The 23,520-nt window shown below is 39.4% G+C and overlaps 1 protein-coding gene across 2 annotated transcripts in view; it reads right to left on the bottom strand.

The window, feature by feature from the left end:
* CPQ (carboxypeptidase Q) overlaps positions 1–23,520 on the bottom strand; it is a 299,566-nt gene that overhangs the window by 53,175 nt on the left and 222,871 nt on the right. For both annotated transcript variants that reach the window (XM_006198037.3, XM_072949488.1), the window contains exon 6: positions 6,502–6,703. In XM_006198037.3, the coding sequence (XP_006198099.1) occupies positions 6,502–6,703 (202 nt within the window). The remainder of the gene's footprint in view (positions 1–6,501; positions 6,704–23,520) is intronic.

Here is a 23,520-nt window from a genome sequence, read left to right as displayed (position 1 = left end):
CTGCACTGCTCCACCTGGGGACTGGAAAACAGGGATCCGGGTCCAGAGGCTGACTTTTCAAACTACATTCCTACTTGCGTCCTGATCTTCTCCTCCCTTGGAAACTTTTAGAAGAACAGCCTTTGGAAGTGTAGCGATGACAAACTTTAAAATAGCTCCACTTAGTGCCATATCAGGTATCAGAAAGCAGCAAGATGGAAAAGATATGAAATTCCAAGTTATCTGCATATTTGGTACTTCAATATAGAGTTTGAACTACTATAAAAAGATGAAAGAAGTTAAAATGTGATTTTAAAAACAATATGTAAGAAAAGAGGACAGCTCAGTGAAGCAAAGCTATTACTAAACTCATCATAACTATGGTTCTGCTATTACAGCTTCCCAGCTCTCACATATTCTCCTTTTCCTACAGACCCAGACCCTAGTGCTTCAGCATTTGATTCAGCATGTTTTGTTAATGGCCAGGCACTTCTTCTCAGGCTCTGGGAATTACGAGGAATCCATCATCAGTGACAATTCTGAAAGGGTAAGCACCACGAGGGGAGGTGAAAAGGCTATTGCGGGCACGTCCCCACGGTCACTCACCCAGACCGCTGGCGATCAAGGAGGGCTTGTGAGAGGGGCGCAAGGAGCTGAATCACAGGTGAGGAGGAACTGGCAGCTGCTGAAGGCAGAACCGGGCAGGATGACGGCGAGGAAGTCGAGAGCACAGGGTGCACCAGGACTTCAGGGAGCGAGCCTTGCATGAACGAGAGAAGGATGCAAAGCCGTGGGACAGCCATGAGAGAGGAGGCTGCACACCAGCCCCGGCTGGACAGAACGTGATACTCTGAAGACAATGGGGAGACACCAACGGATTTTAAGCAAGGAGGAGAGATGATCAGACATGCCGCCACTCTCAGCTGCTTACCAGTGGAAATCCCTTCATCTTTCTAAAGAATGCCAATTTCCCCCACACATCAGGGGCCTACATTTTCGGTGGAGACTGGGCCCCATCCTAGGCCCAGGAAGTAAAATTTAATCCATCTAAGCCAGTCTTGGGAATTCCACTCCTTTATCACTGCCTGATTTGGCCACAGACACGTGTTACACATTTGGCCAATGAAACAGGAAAAAGCTGCTTTGGGACTGCCTCGCTGTTAAAAAGAGCTGCCCTTTGTGGACATTCTCTCTTCCACTCTTGCACGAAGCGTGAGAACTTGTTCCCTGGAACAGCTGCAGCCAACGAGGGGACAAGCCTGAAGACAAAAGTCAACATGCTGAGGTTGGCAAAGTGAGAAGCTGTCAAGAGCCAAAGTCCTTGATGTGGTTGATGACTAAATCAAGCTTTCCGTAACCACCGGCTCCAGGGTTCTTTTTCAAAATGAATGTGAAAATCCCCTTGCTGCCAGTCTAAGTATGGTCTTCTGTGTTATGTTGCAGCCCAAAGCATCCCAACTGATAGGCCGACTTTCCATTTAGAAGGTTCACTTTGGAAGCAGTGAGCCAAGCAGAGGATAGGGAATGAGGGACGCAGGCTGAGGTGTTAGTAGGAGGCTGCTGTGGGAAAGTCGGCGAGGACTAACGAGAGGCTTAGGCAGAAGGGAATGCGCTCTAAAAATAGGAGGGGTTTGGAGTAAGCAGGACTTGGGGAGTTTCTGACTGTATGTCCTGGATGATTGTGTAGTTTCCGGAAGGCGGTGCCAGTCAGTGAGATGGGGACAGAGGAGGAGGAATGCATGGGGGGTAGGGTGCAGTGGTGACCATGCCTGTCTTGCATATGAGATAAGCAAGTCTCACTCACTAGACCGTATACATTGTGAGAATACAAATCTTGTCTCTCTTCTTTACTATTGTTCCATACAGCAGATGGTTAACAAGAATCCTCAATAATAAATGCATGAGGCTGAGAAAAATTACATCATTTGCCTAAGATAGCATATGCCGTTCAAAGCTGTGAAGCCAGGACACACACTAATTCTTTCCAGCACGTTGTCTACCACTTGCCAATATCATCAGCAAAAGGTTGACTCTCAGATTCTGAAGCAGAGGAGAAAATTTTATTGGGAGATACGAGATAAGGGCAGGCTCACTCCCACAGGTCACGTTAAAAGAGTATCTAATTTTTTTCATTAGTGTATATTTTATAGAAGTTTCTAAAGAAAAGTGTTCAAGAAGGATGCATTTAAGGACATCTGAGAACCATGAATTATGTCTTACTTGTGACCTGTCCGGAATGAAATAGACTCTTCTCATTCTAACCTGGAAATTTTAATTAGAGAATTAGGCAAAAATTTAAGATTTAAAGCCTCTTTGCTGTCTGGAGTGAATACAGATTAACCTAAATCCCTCTTGGACCACTTTGAATCATGCTCTTGTACTATCTTTGAAAGAGCCAGGGCACAACTGTTTCCTATTTTATGTATGAGAATCATTAAAGTGTTAGACGATATTATTCAACATCTTCTCTCAGTCTTTACTCCTTTAAGAGAAATAATCTGAATTGCTCTAGCCTCCTTAATTTATGTCATTCTTCCAGTATTTTTTCTTTTGTGTCTTTTTTTCTCAACATCCTTTATTTTTCCACACTCTTAAGCTGAGAGATCCAAAGCTTGTCGAGAAAACAACTATGTCTATGTTTTCGTTTTTTTGTTCTTGTCAGATTTACAAGAATTTAAATGTTTCCCAAAATTAAGAGCTACAGAGGAGGCAAAGATATAGAAATGTTAACCTCAAAAAGTTGATCACTAAGTCTAGGAAGCAGGATGCATATAAACTCCTAGTAAACCAAGATCGATGTTAGTGTGTAATTCAAGTGCCAGACTGCAGGCTACAGAATTGTTTTAGAAATTCGGAAAAGCAACAGAGCACCAGGGGCTGTGAAAGAAGGATTCGCAGACACTGATGAATATGGAGTGAACCTGAAAGAGCATCTAGGATTTGGAGGAGAAAAATAGGAAGGAGGTAGACATGGGACCTGGGACAGGGAGTTCATGTGGAAAATACACCTAAGACGTTATTTTTTAAACTTCCTCCCCCCAGAGCCTTATATTTCTGTGAGTTATCCTGTCCACACGGACATCACCTAGATAGATAAAGAGTGTCATCTCTTCTAAAGACGATTTCATAAATTGTTCTCTTTGGCTTTTATAATTAATGAAAAACATGTTGAATTTGAATTCCATCTGTGCTCCGAATTAGTATTTTAATATTGAGTATACATGGAACATTAAAAACTGCGGCCCAGCCATCAGACCACAGAAATTTGACAGGCCCAAAACATGGAAGGGCACAATAAATATTTATTAATTCAATGGAAAAAAGAAAAAGAAAAAGGGAAAGAAGAAAGGAAGGATGGCGTTTGGAAATATTTCTCATTAGTTGTTCAAAATTAGGGGAGCAGTTATTTAAATAATAACTTAATTAGTATTTTGAGTCTTATCTTTAGGTTTAACTTATTGTAATTTGCCATATCTTCAAGAATTTAGAGTACACAAAACTAGTATATTTCTCTTTTCTTTTTCAGATTAACTACGATTCTTCATCTTTTTCTGAAGTTTCTGATAGTTTCAATGGGTAACAAAAGTTATAAACTGTCCCATTATTTCTTCTAGGAAGTGTCCAAACTTGAAACATCAAAAGTTAGCTCAATAATTATAGGGGAAAGTAGTAATAGTTTGGTTCCGTCTTACAATACTCTAAAGGAAATAAAAAAGAATTCTAGGAAACATTCGTTGCAGTCTAAATGAACTACCGGGTTTATATAAACCTTCGTGACCTGCAGAGACAGAAAGGGGAGTGGAACAAAGAATGTGAGAAGAAATAAGTAGTTATTTACAATAACAAACTCCTTTCCCCAGGGGTAAATTATTCTGGAGCAAGAATGAACTGAAATCCTTTGCATAAGCAAGAGCTGAGTAAGATAAACATTTCAGACACTGCCACAGATTTGGAAGACCATCTTAGCATTCCAGACGCCCCTATGTTGTTGCATATTGTGGGAAAAGGGCCACCAGCCTTGAAACCCAAGTGGCCTGTTCTCAGGGTGACTTCTGCACTTAAGAGCAGGGTGGACTTGGGTAGGTCACTTAGTCCCTCTAAGTCTGTCTCTTCATCTACAGAGTAGGAAAAATTGCACCTTCCTCTTAGGATGGTTGTACAGATAAAAACAGACAGCGTTTGAAAAAGTCTAACTGGGTGTCTGATAACTAGCAGGAGCGTAATAAATTATACTCACATTAATTCTTAAGCAACCATAAATTCCCCACTCCACCGTGGCAAGAGGAAAGGCCTCTTTATCTTTATGGAGACAGTCAAATCCACTTGTTAATTCCAAACAGAACTGCTCTTATGGAGTATTGCATGGAAGGAATGACGCTAGAGCTGATTCCCACTTATGTGATGTAACAAAAGCAAAAAATACCTGGCAGGATGGAGTATACATTTTTAAATTCTACTTCTGTCTTTAGTTTCAGCTCCTCACCTCCTCTCTTACCTCCCCCAGTCTCCACTCTAATTCACCCACAATCTGTCATCAAACTCCCAGCAAATTTACTTAGCTTTTCTCAATTTTTAGGAAGATTCTTGTTAAAAGATTTAAGGGTCAAGAAAAATCTAAAACTCAACAAAATCATTCTATACAACTTAAAGGGCAAACTCCCTTCCCCTAGGCCTTGATCATGATTAAAAAGGACATGTAGGCAGAGAGTCTCGGGGCTGACCAGACGATGCACAGCACTGAAAACGGAAATGTTGTTTTAAGATATTTCAAAATGGGGTTAAAATATACACAAGCCATTGCAGAGAATTTAGGTCCTTGCCTTAGAATAAAGACAAGCTCCTTCTATTTTTTGTTGTGAAAGATTATTACAAACCTTGAAATCTAAAATATGTTTTAGATAATCTATAATATCTCAAGAGTGAGCTTTTTAAAAATCTTAAATCCATGCAGTATGCTATTTTGCAGGCTGAAAAAATAAAAAGCTGGGGTGGGATGGATCTAGAGAGACACTTTTATTTTAAACCTGTGAAATGGTTTATACCTATAGAAATGGTTCTGGAAACTATTCAAAAGCTGGACTTCCTGTTTGCATGATACAAATACAGAATAATTTGCAAATGGATCTTCTAACAATGTTTTTGATTATGGATATAACAGTGTTGAGGGAACAACCTCAGGTCATAGAGGTCTAATATCATCAGTAACCTTTTCCCATGGCCAGTCTAGGGCAAATTTGGGAAGCATTGTAAGTTTGTCTTCTTTAAGACAGTTCCCCTTTTCAATCCTGCAACCATCCCAGGCCTGCTCCTATTACATAACTTTATCCCTGCCAAGGACTTGTCTTAAAAATATCAACCTGATGAATCACTGATCAGGTAAATTCGTTTATGTCCAGCCTCTTACAGTAGTCTTTGCATTAGGAAAAACTATGAGCAACAAATACCCAACCTCAAAGAATAAATCTCTAATGGTAAAATTTCAGATATCGTGGTTTTGGGTAGGGAATTACTTGGGTCAGAGAAGATCTCCTAGCACAGGACTGAAACTAGGAAGATGTTGGTAGTAATAATTGCCTTGTACTCTATTTTTTCTATTTTGGTCAGGAGGTCACTTGTGCTACAATACCTATTTTAAAAAAATGATTTCTAGGCCCAACCCCAGAATCATTAAATCATAATCTCTTGGAGCGAGGAACTTATATTGTAGAAAGAGAAGATAGATGGGTAAACAAATACAGAGAGTATTATTACCCCAATTTTGGAAATTATCAGATTATATCTTGTAGACAAAAGCTAAGGGTTTCCAAGACGAAAATCTAACTTGAAAAGATACATGCACCTCAATGTTCATAGCAGCACTATTTACAATAGCCAAGACATGGAAGCAACTTAAGCGTCCGTCAACAGGTGAATGGATAAAGATGTGGTATATCTGCAATGGAATACTTCTGTCACACAGAAAAGAATGAAATAATGCCATATGCAGCAACGTGGGTGGATCTAGAGATTATCATACTAAGTCAGGCAAGTCAGAGAAAGACAAATACCACATGGTATCACTTATATGTGGAATCTAAAAAAAAAAATCGATACAAATGAACTTATTTACAAAGCAGAAGCAAACTCACAGACATAGAAACCAAAATTATTGATACCAAAGGGGAAAGCAGCAGGGAGGGATCAATCAGGAGTTTGGGATTTTTAGATATATATATAAAATAGATAAACAACAAGGACCTACTGTATAGCATAGGGAACTATATTCAATATTTTCTAATAACCTAAATGGAAAAGAATATGGAAAAGAATACGTATATATATATATGTATAACTGAATCACTTTGCTGTACACCTGAGACTAATACAGCATTGTAAATCAACTATACTTCAATAAAAAATAAAGTCAAGGGTTTCCATGTATTAATTGACCTACCAGTATCCACTGTGGCATGTTAGAATAGAAATTTTATTTTAAATCACCAGCAGTGTATAAGGAACCCCAGCTTCATCTTCTGCTCTTACCAGGCACTCCGGCTTCGATCCAGAAGTTAATGTCTGTCCCTTCTCCGGCCCCGAAGACCTGTGTGATATTGATGGGCTGCAGAAGGCTCATGACCTCCTCCATGATGGCTCTGGCCTTTTCACTGCCAGTGAATTGCAGCCCAGAGGGTAAGAAGGTTCCCAGGTCAGACTCCATCACAAGGCTGTAGTTGGAAATGTTTGCCTAAACAAAAGAGAGAAGTGTCTGGTTCATATCGGCTGCTTCTTTGCTTTCTCTTTGGGAGTTATCAAAAAAACAATAATCAAATACTTTATCTTCTCACCAGTTGTTGCCAAAACACATGTTGCTCTGCCCGACCTGGGGTCTGGTCTGCATATTACGTAACAGTTCTGAGATGCAAAATTACTCGTGCTGGGATTTGCCAAATTCTAATTGACTTGGAAAGATTTTTTTTTAATTTAATGAAGAAAAATACAAAACCCCGTATTAAAATTACTCAATTACTGTTACCAGCAATAATATTCTTTCAACCAGTTTTCTTAAGTGCCCATCTTGTACCACATACAATTCCCCTTACATGGTGGGGGTCTCTAGACGGTATTAGCCACGCTCAGACAAAAGAAGATATGCCCTGTGGACTTATTTCTCTGCAGCTCTTTCCTCTAAATAGATATTCTATCTTATTTTGATTGTGAATTCTGCGAAGGCTTAAAGGCGTCAAACTGACAGGTTGGTCTTGGGTTTCTGATTTTGTTGTTGTTCCATCTGGTGGACCCCCAGGGAGGGATGGAATAGAACAACACGTGAAATGCCGTTCTCTCTGGTGTACAACTGCAGCACTCTACGCCCAGCACCCCGGCCAGGCCCTAGTGTGCAGACTTTTTCCAAATAAACTCTGGTGAGAAAGCATACAGTGATTTCATGTAGCCAATACTGTCACAGCAAGAGCTTAGAATATAAGAGGCTGTCACCAGGGTGCACAGCTAAATTGCCACACAGCCCTAAGATTTGCAAGTCTAAGGTCCTTCAAACTGTCGTGGCCATCTATTTCCCAGGAGCCATTCACTTCTTCAAGACTGAACAAATAGTACCTCAGCTGAGTTATTCCCAAGCTCTCACCCTCATTATTTACCTAGAAAAAATCAATAATAACATTTTTACAGGGCTTTCGGAGAGCTTTCATATTTGCAACCTTCTTTGATCTTCTTCCATAACCCGTAAAGTAGACAGAGCAGTTTTATGGTTGATGCTGTTTTATAGGAAAGGTACTGAGGATCAGAGAGGTCAAGTGATTTGCTCAAGGTCACACAGTTGGCAAACAGTAGAGCTGGGTCTGAAATCCTATGCTTTCCCAAACTCCACACTGTCATCACTATCACAGGATGGAGCAGTAAGTAATGTGTGTTCTGAATTGGAATGATTTTTCACTTAGAACAACATTTTGAGGGTTGCATACTTTTTTTTTCCTCTAAAACAGATATGTTTTTACAACAATTTCCTAACTAGTGCCATGGAAGTGTACTGCTGTTACAAGGGCAAGAACAGAGGTAGGTTCTAAAGGAGGGTGTTGCCAACATTCATAGGACTGAACTCAGTGGCCCTGGGACCATTTTGTTGTTGCTGCTGCTGCTGAGACGGTTAACAAAGCAGAAGTCTGTTCAAATTTCTGCTCTTACTTCTAAGGAATTTCTGTCTTCATGATGATTTTCAGAGAAAGATTCAAGGCATTTATGATAAAAAGCACCACCTCGGTGTTCAGGTGTGACAGCTGCACGACTGTAGCATCATTAGTGTTAATAATATTCAAAATATTTGCATTAATGTCTTACATTCAGGACTCGTTTAACTAGCACACTGGTGCCAGGTCAGCAAGTTGACATGAATTTGGCAGTCCTAACCCTGTCCCCTTATGTGCCCTGCTGCACCCCCATACCAAATTCTCTCCCTCCCCTGTGAAGATGGGAAAAGAAATAATATATCTGCACATAAAGACAGAGTTGGGTAATGAATGTGAGGGTTCCTGTATTTCTGGCAGGCCCCCTCCTTCAACAGAAAATTGGACAATTTGCTCCTACTTGTGTCACATTTAGTTAACAGTGGAGCTAGGTAGTAGTTTGGCCGTCAGCCTGGTGCAGTGAACACAGCTCTGGATGCTCTCTTTTCTGGACTCAGCAACTGACATGCTGTGCTGCCCAGGGGAGTGACTGGCCTCTTGCTCTGTCCCCAAGTCATGCTGCCTTGGCCGTTGGCTTCTCCATCTGTGGCTTGGGACAAATATTCTCTTCCAAGCTTGAGCAATGAGCCTGCACATATGAAGCTTTGAGCATCTTCAAAGAAAAGACCTTTGTAGACCAAAATGAAAGTTACTGCATGAGCTGAACTTGTCAGGGCTCCTAACAAAATATGCATTAAGGGCTTCTTGACCCTCTTCAACTGCAAATGAACAGATATCTCATGGACAGGGCACCCCACAGTTTGTGAACGGCACTGTGCAATGCCAGGATGTTGACAGGAACATCAAGAACAATGTAAATAAAGGAGCTTCCAAAGGTTCTCTACACTATGTGGCAGCCCATTTAGCAGAGAGATAAGAAGTATCAGCTTTGGGATTATTCAGATTGGTTTGATCCTCAGATTAACCAGTCATGGGCTCTGTGACTTTGGGCAGTCTGTGTAAACTCTCAGTTTCTTCCTCTGTAAAATGGGGATTATAATGGTACCCAGTTCATGGAGTTGTAAGAAAGAGTGCATCGTAAAGCCTGGTGCATGATTAGCACTTGATAAATAGTTGCTGTTACTGGTCTTACCGCTAAACATCAGTACCTCTCAGATTTTCAAGGATGGTCTCCACATAAACCATTCTGTTAGCGGCTTATAATGATGACAGGTAGCATTTTTGTAGTGCGTCCGACATGCCAGGCACTGTGAAATGCTTTATAGCTTTTCCCATGTAATGCTCACAATCACTCTATGAGTGCTATTATATTTCTCATTTCACAGACGAAGCAACCATGGTTTAGTCAGGTTAACTAACTTTCCCAAGCTTACCTAGCTAGTAAGTGGAACAGCCAGAGTTCAAACCCAGAGCTCTGCCTCTGCAAGCCTGTGCTCTCAACCCCTCCACTGCCCTGTCTGCTGAAGTTTATTTCCAACTGTCGGGCCACAAGTCCTCACTTTCAATTCAAAAACACAAAGAATATAGTGAAACAAGTGTATAGTTAAAAAGTTTTTGGCATGATCACAATACAAGGTCTGCTTGGACAGAATTTATTGTCCCAGCTAATCAAGTAATTTGATTAAGCAAAAAGAAGAATGAAAATAGAAACAAAAACCAGAACAAAAATCTTGCTCCACCATCTCCTTCGAACTAGGAATAAAAAGCCTAAAATAATAAAACATCTTTTCAACCCAAATTAGACAGGATGTGCAGATGTCAGTAAGTCAGAATCCTGGCATAGGTAGAGACATGTTTGGTTTCTATTCATGTAGAATTTTATTAGCTGCTGCTAGCATGATGGCAGTATTCTATTGTTTTCTATTTATATATAAACATCTCCATATGTTTCCAATAAAGAACTAAGAAAACAAACCACCCACCGTCCATGACACTGCTTTTTCTCCTCATTTATGGAGTCACTGTCTAATCGTTAGCACATGGCAAAGAGCTGGGAAAACAAAATGTCTCTGCACAAAGAAGCCGGAATGAATAAGCCGGGTCACAGGGCTGCTAGAACTGCCCCTTCTCAGGAATGGGTTGTCACAAACATCCGTGTTCCTTACTATGCCGTGAGTGGCTGGGGACGTCCTCAGTGTAGATCTGAAAAGCTGATTATAGCTGGTACAGCAGAGCAGAGCCGTGCTGCTTTCCCTCAGCCCGCGTTAGCGCACGCAACAAGGTACCCGCCCTCCAGGTTACGGGGTGCAGCAGGAAACCTGCTACTAGAGCTTGGATGCTTTGTCGCTGAGAAAACCAGCACCAGTGGAGACAAACACACAGAGGAGGCTGAGAAGCCCAGTGATGAGCTCAGATATTATCTATAAACCCCTACCCCGTTCTCTTAATAAAGAGAAGCGTCCATATATTAGGGGCCATGGAAACAGTCATTCATTGCCATGTAATGATGGACATAATGCAATGCAGAGAAATGTTCCCCACCAACCTAGGTTAGGATCATTGGATTAATTAATATCTGCTCAGGGTTGAGGATTTATAACTTTGTCTTATGCTAGAATCACATTTTATCACACTTCTTTTTCTTTTTTTTAAGAGTCAGCTAACTCTGCCAAAGAACAATTTGGTAACCATTAGCATTCTTTGGGTGCAATGCAAAATTCAAAAGAACAGTGTTTAAAATACATATTGTATGTTTTCAAATGCTTACGTCCTAATATAAACACAAGGGTGATGTTTGTGTTCTTTGCTTTTATAAAATTCCAAACAATTCTTCTTCACAAATACAGACCCAAGTTCAACATCTCCTTCCTCTCAAATTTGGCTTCTTTTTTGTTTTAACACTTCTATTTTCTCATAACCTAGGTAAACTGTCTTAGGTTTTGATCTAAAGTGACATTGCAATCCCCAAATCGAATGAAGAGAAAAAGAGACTCCTATTTGAATTAATCATGTCGCCTCCTTCGTTCAGTCTTCAAAGAAGTAAACCCCACACTGACACTGGGCAATCCGTCTCAGTACCACTTTCCTGCTCCTGGAAATGTTAATATTTTACAGATGATGGTGGTGATGCTGTTTGGTCAGGCGGTAAACCCAAAACAAGTTCTCACAAGGAAATCATCCTATGGTACCATGTGCTGCGTTGCCACAATCATCTTTTCCAGTGCTGCCAGTGATCCTGAAATTCCCGTTTCAAGGGGTGGAGCTGTGGGGGGTGGTGCTTCACAGGGCTTTATCTCAAACACCTATCATGATTGGATGATAGATAAAACGCTTTCTCCCTGCCATGCAAAACCAAGAATAGGTATTACTTTCTGGTCAGGTCTACCCTGAGGTCCAGACTTGTTTGTCTGACAGTCTCCAGCATTCAGTTTTTGAACAGCCTTGGGGACCCAAAGGAGAGCCAGGAAAGGGATGATGACAAGGTGGCATGCCTTAAGTTATTTTTATTTGACAGCTAAACCGGCTGCAGCTCGGGGGCATGGGCAGTCTCGGGTAGGTTACATTTGTCCTAAAATTGCAGACACCCATTGTGGCTTAGCCACCATGCTGCCTAGAGACAGGAACAGAATAAACGGCTTCCGGAGATCCCGTTCCAGCCCTATCATTCTCTCTGTGTGCACAGGGGGTTTCTCTGAGATAAACCTGTGTTTTCAGGAGATTCAGTTTCTACAATGTCATTCAAAGCACTCTAGATCTCAGTAAATTCTCCTCTGGAGCTGGTTAAGGTCCATGGATAGCCTTTAAACTAATGGAAAACACATGATCCTTCTATAAATGTCACTATGGTAATGACAGAGAGGCAGAAAGCTGAAAATATGGCATAAGCATAGGCTAAAAGAAATAAGAATTTTGTTTATATTATATAGGAACTATGACTGTATTCACATTTTTTTTTCTTTTAGGAATTAAAAACAACACAATATCCAGACTGTTTGATAGATAGATGTAACAAAGCTTACAGGGAAGCTTGCTGTCTACCTCAGTTTTTAATTTTATTTCTGCATGTCTGAGCCACATAGTGGGCGCTCAAGAAATATTTGAGGAGAAAGAAAGTCACAACTGGGAAAATTTGACATGATACCCCAACAGCAGCCTGAGGATGTAGCTTAGCTCTAGCTCGTGCTGTGAAGGGAAGTGGGAAGACTGATACATTATGAAACTCTCATTATCCAGGAAAAGAGAGGATACCACCAGCTCCTTGAAAAAAGCAGCAATTTTTCCAGCAGTCAATTCTGAGAAGAATTACGACATGGCTGTTTCTGTGAGGAACACTGAACAAAGTAACGGATAAGGTCTCCAATAATAGTTTTACCAAAGAGGTAAAAACACCTTTCTTAACACCATTTCTTAAATACTGATCCTTAATTAAAGCTAAAAGCAAAATATTAAGTCATTGCGGTAAAGATGTTTCTTTGGGGCATAAACTGTATTTATTTAATAGTTATTGAGACAGAAACCAAATACGATGACCATATGTCCCTGTTTGCCCTGGGTAGTCCCAATTCACATCCTTTGCCTCGGTATGATTATTAATGGTGCCTCCTTTCTTCACGGTTTATGCTTCATGGTTTAATAACAGACCATACTATCAACCTACCTACGAAGAATATGTGTATAAAGATGACTAAATAGTACCAGTTCTTTACAAAAGGACAGAGCTTAAGAGCAAAGGTGATAACTGGCTGTAAATTAAATATGATGAGTTTTATGAAAGAGACATGTACAAAGAAGAGGGGGTGATGCGGAAAAAACTGGGAGAGAGATTGATAGAAGAGGATGATATTTGCCCCTTGACTGAAAGTTCTCCAATGAGAACAGAGTTCTTTTTAGCTCATTAGTGTACCCCCAGGGTCTAGCCAAGAGGCACTGGATAATATTTGTCAAACGAATAAATGAATGAATGATACCATTCAAAGCAGCCAAATAATGTTGTCCACTTATATAGCTTCTTAGATCTCTCCACTGAACTCTAGTCTTTTACCAAGCCATGTACTTGACCTCTCCAGGTGGATGTCTGGTATCTCAAACTTAACATGTCCAAAGCTGACCTCCTGATCTCCACCTTATGCCTCAACCCAACTCCTCTCATTTGAGATGCTCAGGCTTCAAACTGGAGGGTTGCACTTGACTCCTCTCTTTCTCTCTCACTCTATATACAATCCACCATCAGATCCTGCTGGCTCTTTTCTTAAAATATACCTGGAGACTGACAACTTCTCACCCCATCCACTGCTACCATCTAGGTCCAAGTTACCATCATCTCTCACGTGGATTATTCAGCCTTGTTTAGTTCCAGTTCCCCTTAAGCCTGTTCTAAAACCAGTTTCCAGAGCAATCATTTTAGACTGTCAATTCAGATCAGGTTAGTTGTCTGCTCAAAGGCCTCTGAGAGCTCTAATCTCACTCAGAGAACCCGCGAGACATGATCTGGGCTCCTTTACGCTGGTGACCTCACGTCCCACTGCTTTCTCTTCCCTGTACCACTTTCAGTACGTTGGCTTCCTCACTGTTCCCCGAATGTCACATACACTCTCCATCAGCACCTTCCCTAGAGATACCCACATAGCTCACTTCTCTGTCTTCTTCAGATCTTGCCTCAAACATTACCACCGCAGCAAAGTCCCTTTTTGTCCCCCCAACAAAAATTCGAACGTTCCCTCCCCACATACATCTCTGTCCCCTGTCTTGGTTTCCTCCTCAGCTGTTCTCATACCATTTTGTTTATTTTATCCACATCATCAGTCTTGATACATTAGAATGGAAGTAAGATGAGGGCAGAGTTTAAGACAGTGCCTGGAACTTAGAAGGCACTCAATAAACATGTGCTGAAAGAATAAACACATCTATTTTTGTGTTTAAACACATATATGTACATGTATATGTAACCCTGCAAGCACGTCGCTAGGTGCTGTTTTGGATGAGAGTGGTGCTGGCGAAGATGACAGAGATGATGCCGTTGCTAGTGTTGGTGTGAAGGCAACATCAGTCTCTCAGGATCTGTTTTTTAAATTTTCTTAAGAAAGCAAAGGATTCAACCACTGAAGTAGAAAGCTGAATCTTTAGTGTATATTTTATACAGCTCTTCAAATATACAAGTTTTTACAACATCCATTATAAGTGCTAAAAATAAATCCTTCCTAGAAGGCTATATAAAGTGACAATGATTTTAAAAAAATGGCCCCTTCAATTTCCCAAACACAAGTGAAGCTTCTAAGATTCTTTCAATAATGGAATAAGATACTCTTAATTCTCGAAGCTGTGTGGCAAAAGTGAAAACAGGCTGAAGACATCCTGAGCAGACCCTATGCCATCATCACTTCACTGCCAAAGATGAGAAACCCCAAGAGGCAAGATTTGCCAAAATAAAATGGCCACCATTCACGGGAGAAGAGGATGAGCCATTAACAACTCAACTGCCAAGTGGGCACATTCACAGGATTTTTTAAATATTAAATAATTTTTAAAAGAAACCCTAAGGTTTGTTACGCTAGCATTAGTTATACTAGTTAGCATGAAGCTAATAACACACGGTGTAGTCAGGAAGACTCAATTACAGAAACTAATCAGGGCACCCTGGGACCACTTAGAGCTTTAACAATTGCTTCGCATACTTTGTAAGTTTTAAAGCATTCAGACAAAATGAAGGAAAAATAATAAACAGATGAGGCAATTTAGCTCTGAGAAAAGTTAAGATAATTTAATAGGTATAGTTTAGATAAAAAGAGATTAAGGAATTACAGTGATTATAGACAAGAAAAATACCCAAGCAGGTACCTATATTGAGCTGAGGGAGGTGCAGAAAAACAATCTCCCTCATCGGAGGATAGTAATAAGCAGCAGCAGTGATCGCCTAAAGGCAGCAGAGGAAAATAGCTGCGTTTAGAAATTAGCATCAAACACGTCGGAAATAACGGTCACTCTGAAAAGCCCCCCAGGACCACTTAGGGGAGACGGAACACTAGACATGCTTGAGGCAGGCTGAATAAAACAGTTAGTCAGGCACACAGACCTCACCCCCAATCTCCCTTTGGATATCTGCGGTCCTCATCAAGGCTATCACTGGTGTTTGAAGGAGGTGCAAGTGATTAGGGTAACGATTCCAAAGGAGGCGTCAGGCTGCGAGAGGGGTGGGTGCTACAATTCTCACTTAAATGGTGATTGCCACTGGAGAGTTAGGGAGGTGATGTACAGATGCTAATATCACTTGACAGCCTTCTTGGCCATTACGTGAAAAATATTAGGCAAGTTAAATACTCTGAGCCTCAGTTTATTCATTTGTAAGATGCAGATAATGATAGTTATTTTGCAGGTTTATTCCAAGGCAGGAGTTCTGAATCTGACGTACCTGGGGGTTCATGAATTTGGAGGTGGTCTGTGAATTTGAATGAAGAAAATGACACGTTTATTTTCAATACTCTCTAACTGAAATTCAGAATTTCCTTCCATTATGAATGTAAGTAACAAACCTTAGAAGTGTTAGCAGAACCTGTTACTTTGTCACCAAGAGAAATCACAGATATTTTCATATCACATTAGAGTTGTTGCAGAAATCTCAGAATAATCCTTATGTTCATTGCTACTTTGAAATTACAGTATAATTAGATAATACTACAAGATCTTACTATTTTATGCATTTTAAAACATAACAATATAACATATTGAGTTTAAGGTTTTGATAACTGTGTTTTAAGATAATTCATATCCTTGTAATAATATGCATTTTATTTTATGTATTCAAATATACTATTTGAGAAGATGTCATTGCTTTCGCCAAAAGCCAAAGTGGTCCATGGAACAAACAATGGTTATGAACCTCTGTTGGGCAGGTGGTAGCTTTATTATTAAGGTGATGATGATGGTGTTGATGATAATCATTTCTACTGTTATTATTGCTATTAAACCCACGAGAATGCATTTGCCCTGGACATCTGGATTGGGATCCTGGTTCTGTCACATGAGAGCTGAACGGACTTGGCAGGACATTTAGTCTCACTAAGCTTCATATCCTCTTCCACAAAGGAAGGACCAGTTTGACAGGGTTTTTCTGAGGATTATATGAATGAATTTATTATATGTTTTCAAAGGTATATTGTATATCAAACTATTCAGTTCTCTAGAGACTTGTTATGTTATTGTTGCCAAGGGTGCTCAATACGTAGAACAGCCATATAAATGACCACCCAAGCCAATGACACCTTTGAGAATGAAAGGCCAATGATTCTGGTGGGACAGTGGGTGGGAAGTGGACTATCTCAGGTAAATCAGGAACCAATAAGCTTTTTAAATACTATTTTTCTAATTTTTTTATTTTATCTGTAAAATCCAACAGATAAACATCAGATTTCCTTGATTATAAGAATCACATTTTTAATCTTCTTTCAGTTTTTAATTTTTAACTTTATATATATATAATTATATATATATAATATATACACATCTAGGTAAATTATTCATTTGCAAAACTAGTGAGTAAATCAATTGTTTTATGAGCTGTACACCTTCTGTTACTTTGTATGTGTTAACACAAAGTCACATATAACCTTAAAATTTAACTTAAAAAAAATCACATTTTCCTCCTATTTTAGCATTTTAGAAATTGGAATGCACCTTGTTATTGATACATTCCATAAGATCCTTGCCAAAATCCAGGCAAAGAGACAAATTGTGCCATATATTAGTTGTCAGTGTTTGTCCACGTACAAAGGTCATCACACACAAAGCGTCTCTGGGAATTCATTTTACACTTGGGTTAAGCTATTTGCATTAATATCAACACAGATCACTACATTGTTTGAGCCCCTAAGTATTGATTAAAATTCTTCATAAGTTTTTACGTACACAGAAGATCGATTTTCATGCGTGAGGCAAAACAATTAAAGGCAGTAGAAATTGCCAGGTCTCCAAACTAGATCCCAGAGTGCTAAAGATTAGTCAAGACTGGTGTCACCAAACATGCATCATGGAGGCCTCTACTCGGGCACTGAACAATTTATCAAAAGCTTCCTTCAAATTTCCAAAGGCTTTTAGAAATAATAATTTTTAAAAAAAAGTAGCCAAATTGGAAAACCAGAGGAAAGCCTATATTCAATATACCTCATAATCAGACTGTCAGTCCTAAAGGTACCTCTTTGGCCCTCTGTCAAAGTAAGGCGCACAGGCTACACCAAGTGGCCTCTCATCCTGACTCGAGGCCTCACTGCTAAGGACCCAGAAGTATTCATATCGTTAGACTTGGGTAGACTTTGATTCTAACTACAAAACTGTGAGGTATTGCAGGCTGTTGTCAGTTTTTAAAAAATGTACATTTGATGTAGTTTTATTTTTATTGAAAAGCTTTATTAGTTCTAATTGCACTCCTTACAACTGTTAATCCTTAAATCAAAGAAATGGAGCAATTAGCCATGTTCTCCTAGGGCAGTCTACCCAAGCAATAGAAATAAGAGCAAAAATAAACAAATGGGACCTAATGAAACTTACAAGCTTTTGCACAACAAAGGAAACCAGAAGCAAAACAAAATGACAACCTACGGAATGGGAGACAATATTTGCAAATGATGTGACTGACAAAGGCTTAATTTACAGAATATACAAACAGCTCATACAACTTAAGAAGAAAAAAACAAACAACCCAGTCCGAAAATGGGCAGAAGACCTAAACAAGCAATTCTCCAATGAAGATATACAAGCGGCCAAAAAGCACAAGAAAAATGCTCAATATCACTAATTATCAGAAAAATGCAAATCAGAACTATAAAGAGGTACACCTCACACCAGTCAGAATCACCATCACTCATAAGGCCATGAATGATAAATGCTGGAGAAGGTGTGGAGAAAAGGGAACCCTCCTACATTGTTGATGGGAATGTAGTTTAGTGCAGCCATTGTGGAAACCTCAAAAAACTAAAAATAGACTTACCATGTGATCCAGCAATCTCACTTCTGGGTATATATCCAGAGAGAACACTAATTGGAAAAGATACAACCACCCCAATGCTTATAGCAGCACTATATACAATAGCCAAGCAACCTAAATGTCCATCGATAGATGACTGGATAAAGAAGTTGTGGTATATTTATACACTGGGATACTACTCAGCTATAAAAAAGAATAAGATAATGCCATTTGCAGCAACATGGATGGATCTAGAGATCATCATTATAAGTGAAGTAAGTCAGAAAGAGAAAGAAAAATACCATATGATATCATTCATATGTAGAATCTGAAAAAGAAAAGAGAAAAAAAGACACTATGAATTCATCTACAAAACAGAAACAGACTCGCAGACGTAGTAAATAATCTTATGGTTACCAGGGAAAGGAGGTTGGAAGAGATAAATTTGGGAGTTTGAGATTTACAAATGTTAGCCACTATATATAAAAACAGATTTAAAAAAAAGTTTCAAAAAAAATGTAATGGGGCATTGAATCTCTTCCAACCAATCACGTGGAGTCCCTCTTCAGTCTCCTCTCCCCTCCCTCAGGAACCACCAGTATTTTATAGTTTAATATAACACTTGAGAATATGGTATTTGACATTCTGTTGTTTGAGCGGAAGAGGTATGAAAGTTTTTGAAAGTGAAAGGATGTTCCTTCCACTACTATCCGTACATCAACTGCTGGAGCCATGTTTAACAAAAGAGGAATGGTCCAGACTCTTGGAGCTGCTAGTGGTCACATCCTTTGACATTCCTTGGGTTTCCGTGTCAGTAATAATTTACTCACCTAAATCTCACTACCCTACTTTAATGGTAAATATCTTCTAAAAGAAGGTAGTATTATACACATAAATATAGAAGGCATTTTTCACTTAATCAGAATAGTCACAAGAAAAGTGCACTTCATTCCACTTGAAAGTCCACAATGGCTGGCTCTTATGAAGATTACGTACTTCATATGTGTCACTTCCAAATAATGAAATAATTAGCTGGGAAATTATATTTGGATTCTCAATATTTTTGTACAATAGGAATGTCATTAATTAGGTATTAACAGTTTTAGAGAACTGAAGGGAGAAGCTTTGTAGACAAGTCATTATTTTTTCCATCTTTGTTTGCTCCATTCTTGTCTTGGTAATTCAGAAAAAGATGTTTTAAATAGAGCCTTTCAATGGAAGCCATGGCTACAGTATTGCACGTCAAGGTCATTGCCTGAAAGATGCAAAGATAAAAATCACATCGGCGGTCAGTCCTCCTGCGGAACTCTTGTGGAAGCCAACAGGCTTAGTGCATTAGGTTCCAACTCTGTGTTACACTCTTGAATATGTCCTCATGTTCCTTTTCCTCTCCCTTTCTGATGTGTTAGACATTGGCAGGCTGAACTGCCCACGAGAGGCAGCTCTTGATCACAGCCACGTTTCATGGAGAAGAGTAAACACCAATCCATTCCGGCGGATACAATTTTCCGGCACATTCAGAAAACAGCTTGTTGTGGGGAGGGTATAGCTCAAGTGGTAGAGCATATGCTTAGCATGCAGGTGGTCCTGGGCTCAATCCCCAGTACCTTCTCTAAAAATAAATAAATCTAATTACCTCCTCCCAACCAAAATAAAATAATCAAATAATACAATAATAAAATATATATATAAAAAAGAAAAAATATATATATAAAAAGAAAAGAACATATTAAAGGTACAAATTATTTTATCTCCCAACCAAGGAAAGAATAGAGTCCACGTTCTTAAAAACAAAACAGAACAAATGTTAAATCATTCTTCAAGTTTCATTGGCAAATAATGTTTAAATTTCTCTTTTGCAATTCACAATTCATCCTCCACCCCACAATTCACCTTCCCTTCCTTAGTGCCTTACACAGAAACTAGTAAGGCAGGTAGGGTTAAGGCATACTGACTTTTGCAGACCTCGTGGCTACCTTCTTTTATAACTGCTGCTCTAGTATTCTATGTTGTGTCCTTAAATTAAGACATCGCTAAGTGGACATGGCCTGTGATATGCTTATTGTGTGATAAAGTTAACAAATATTGGCATAGTGAAATCTCTGTCCTTGTAAATCTTTAAAAATAGCACAAACAGGGATCCATCCTGGTGTATCCCCTGTACTTAGTGTATCAGGCACAGCCATCCTGGAAGAAAGGAGCTGGATTCGATTTGCGGAGGGTCCCGATGTATTTTCCTGGGTGTCTAAGCTCTACATGTGTAAAAAAGATGTAAACAGTTAAATTCATTGTACTCTTTCCATCTTTCAAGGATCAGAGTTTTGTTCTAGTTTATCCTTTCTTCTAAGATTAGAGGCAATAAGAGATGTCCTAAAGTGGTACCCTGCAGAGCCTCTTATCTGAAGACAATCTTTTAAACAGTAGAATGATCTTAACATTTATTCGTGTGAGGAGTTTCATATCACTACAAATTCTCTTTGGATGGTTTTTGGATTTTCTCTATTGTCCAGCTAAAACTTTACTTAAAAATGCTCCAAACTAAAAGAAAATTACAGTGAAATTTTTTTTTGGAAATTTAGATCACTGTAGCAAGATTTAGACAGTTAACTTCAGAAACAAAAAATATATATTTATTTTTATACTCTCCAGGGAAAGTGCAAATATAAAGCATTGAGAATTATTGGTGACAGCTAATGTCTGCATAATTATATAACATCCCTTGGTCTCACACTCCAAGTGTATGTAGTGACTTCTCCATTCATCCAAGTCATTCCAAGAAGTAACTCCTCCATTCACCCATTCATGTGTTACTATAGCCAACATGCCTGAATATATTGGTGTGTATGTACTTCAGACTATGATAAGTGGATAGATGAATACATGAATATTGGTAAATCCTATATATAAGATAAACAGCTGAGACATACATGGTCATAGAAGTCATTATGGCTGAAGTCTGGAGACAGAAGAGCTAGGCTCAAGTTCAGGCTTTGTACCTCACCTCCACGCTGTGTAACCTTGGGTACTTTTTTAACCTCAGGAGCCTATTTTTTCTTTTCGTATATGAAGTAAGGAAAGCAGTATATGGCCTGGCAACTACCAGGGCCATTACTATGACCAGTGTCTATGCAAAGGTACTGTGATTTATAAATGATCATATAGATGATTTCAATAACATCTTGTAAATAGTAAGAACATAGTACATATTTGTTTAGGAAGTGAGATCTTTGAAAATTCTGGATTATTTCTTTTCTCTCGATCAGTCTATGTAAAAAATCTCTAGTATTGGACTTCCAGATCTATTAAAAGGAATGAAGTATTTTCTCTTACCTGGAAAAAAATGTACAATTTTCACAAAGCACATTTCCTTCAGTCTTCTATTACATTCTCTTCTCTTTGACCTTTCCTAATTCAAATTACAAAACATTACCAAAATTACAAGACTTCATTGTCTCCCATTTGGCTCTGTGGGGCATAATAAAGTATTTCCCAGAGCTTTGGAGGGGAAAATACTATCCAGTTATGCCAGTGATGGGGGAAGGTTGCATGCTATGCATTCTCCCAGGTCTTAGTTAATACCTGGAGAGTTTCCTGAAACACATCTACAAGTATTTAACATAGCACCGCCTCTTATTTCATGGGGTGATGCATCTCATTGGATAAGTTTTATTAAATGAAACTAGAGAAATCCATAAAAAGAAATTCCACTCCTGTTTTAGCTAGTAATGAAAATTCCGTCTAATCTCAAAATAACTCATATTATGAACCGTTGTTGAAAGGTCTTGTTAAGCTCTTAAAATTTGAATTGTTATTTATATATGTTTTAATGTGTGGGGTATAAAAGCTCTTTAGAAATTGATTCGGAGAACTCTCCTTTAAGAGAACGCTGAAGCCAAAGCAGTTTAGACAAACTGTTGGTTGCTAGGGGTAACCTCAGCTTCTACAATGAATAGTTGTACATGCAGGACAAGCATTTGATGAGAGCATGCAAGAGTGGTATCTTCTGAAAGAAAATAAGGAATAAAAGTTCTAACCTTTTGGTTAGGAAAAAATTGTCCCTTTACATTTTTTACACCAATAGATGAGGCAGAAGGAATTGCAGATATGCCCTAATTGATAAGGAAGTTAGAATGTCAGATCAAGCCCTACTCTATCAGGGGACAAGTGGCATCTTTACAACAACACAAGACTTGAGTTAATACTTATAGAAATGACCTATTGGGATGAGCTGCAGAGAGAAAGACAAACGCTTGTGGGAAATACTCAGGTTGCACTCACAACTGTGCCCCGTGATTCTGTTTCTCAGTTCCCTGTTTGATCTTCAGCCCTGAGAGTAGAACAGTTTTAATACTACCTGTTGTGGCTTCTGGACACTGCTTCTCAGAGGACAAAGGAAACTCACCACACAGTATCTGTTTTCTACCAAAGACCTTGCTGGTAGCCCTGCCAGCTTGATTCTGCCCACTCATTGCTAAGTCATCATCCCCAGACCATTCTTTAATGGTTCTAGCAGAAGTGCACAAAAACCACAGCAACCTGAAGGAAGGGACAGACTTCCAGAAAGACCACTGATTACCAAAAGACGTGATGTTCCTGGGGACTCCTGGGAAGACCCTCTCTCCCAGACAATAACTCGGATTTTACAAAAGAAATAGTGCTGGTGAATCTATGCATAAAATTAGGATTTGGTTAAACAGTGAGTGACAACTGTAAAAGCAGAAAGTTGCCAAGATGTATTAGGGTGTTCATTTCTTTAAAAGATCCTTCTATATGTATAGGCTTTTTTTTTTTAAAAAAAATGCTGTTTAAAATATTTTTTCAAATGTTATTATATTTAGTTATCTTAATAAAGGGTTTGTCTCTTGCTTTAGGAAACACTGGGAAATTCCTCCAATCAGGTTACTGTGTTTGTGGGGCTCACTGGGCTCTAAGGCAGCAGACTGACCTGGTAATGGTGGGCTCCGTTGGCCAAATATCTAAGGGGAAAAACCTGCCACCTCTTGAGTGCTGAGCATACAAGTAACAGTCAGATTAAAATCTACCAAGACACAGCTAAATGTTAGCGATAAGACACTCTAAATGTTAGAATATCATTATGTGCTACAAATCTCTTCCACCAAAAGATGTGATTATAAGATCGAAAAAGGCTTCAGAAAAAAGTTCTCTAAACTTCTTCCCAATAACAGGAGTCAGCATACTATGGCCAGCAAGCCAAATCTGACCTCCTCCTCTACCACCACCACTTCCCTTCCTCCTTCCCTCTTTACCTCCTCCCCCTCCCCCTTCATCTCTTCCTCCTTCATCTGCTCCCCTTCCCCCTTCATCTCCTGCACCTCCCCTTCCTCCCTCCCCCTTCTCCTCCTCCTCCTCCTGTTTTACTGGAAAACAGCCCTGCTCATTTGTCTCTGACTACTTTGGCACTGCAATGATAGAGCTGTGTAGAGATCACATGGCCTGAAAGACTAAAACATT

The sequence above is a fragment of the Vicugna pacos genome, chromosome 25 (genome assembly GCF_048564905.1).
Source record: "Vicugna pacos chromosome 25, VicPac4, whole genome shotgun sequence".
NCBI classification, from domain to species: Eukaryota; Metazoa; Chordata; class Mammalia; order Artiodactyla; family Camelidae; genus Vicugna; species Vicugna pacos.
This window is presented reverse-complemented; position numbering and strand designations above follow the sequence as displayed.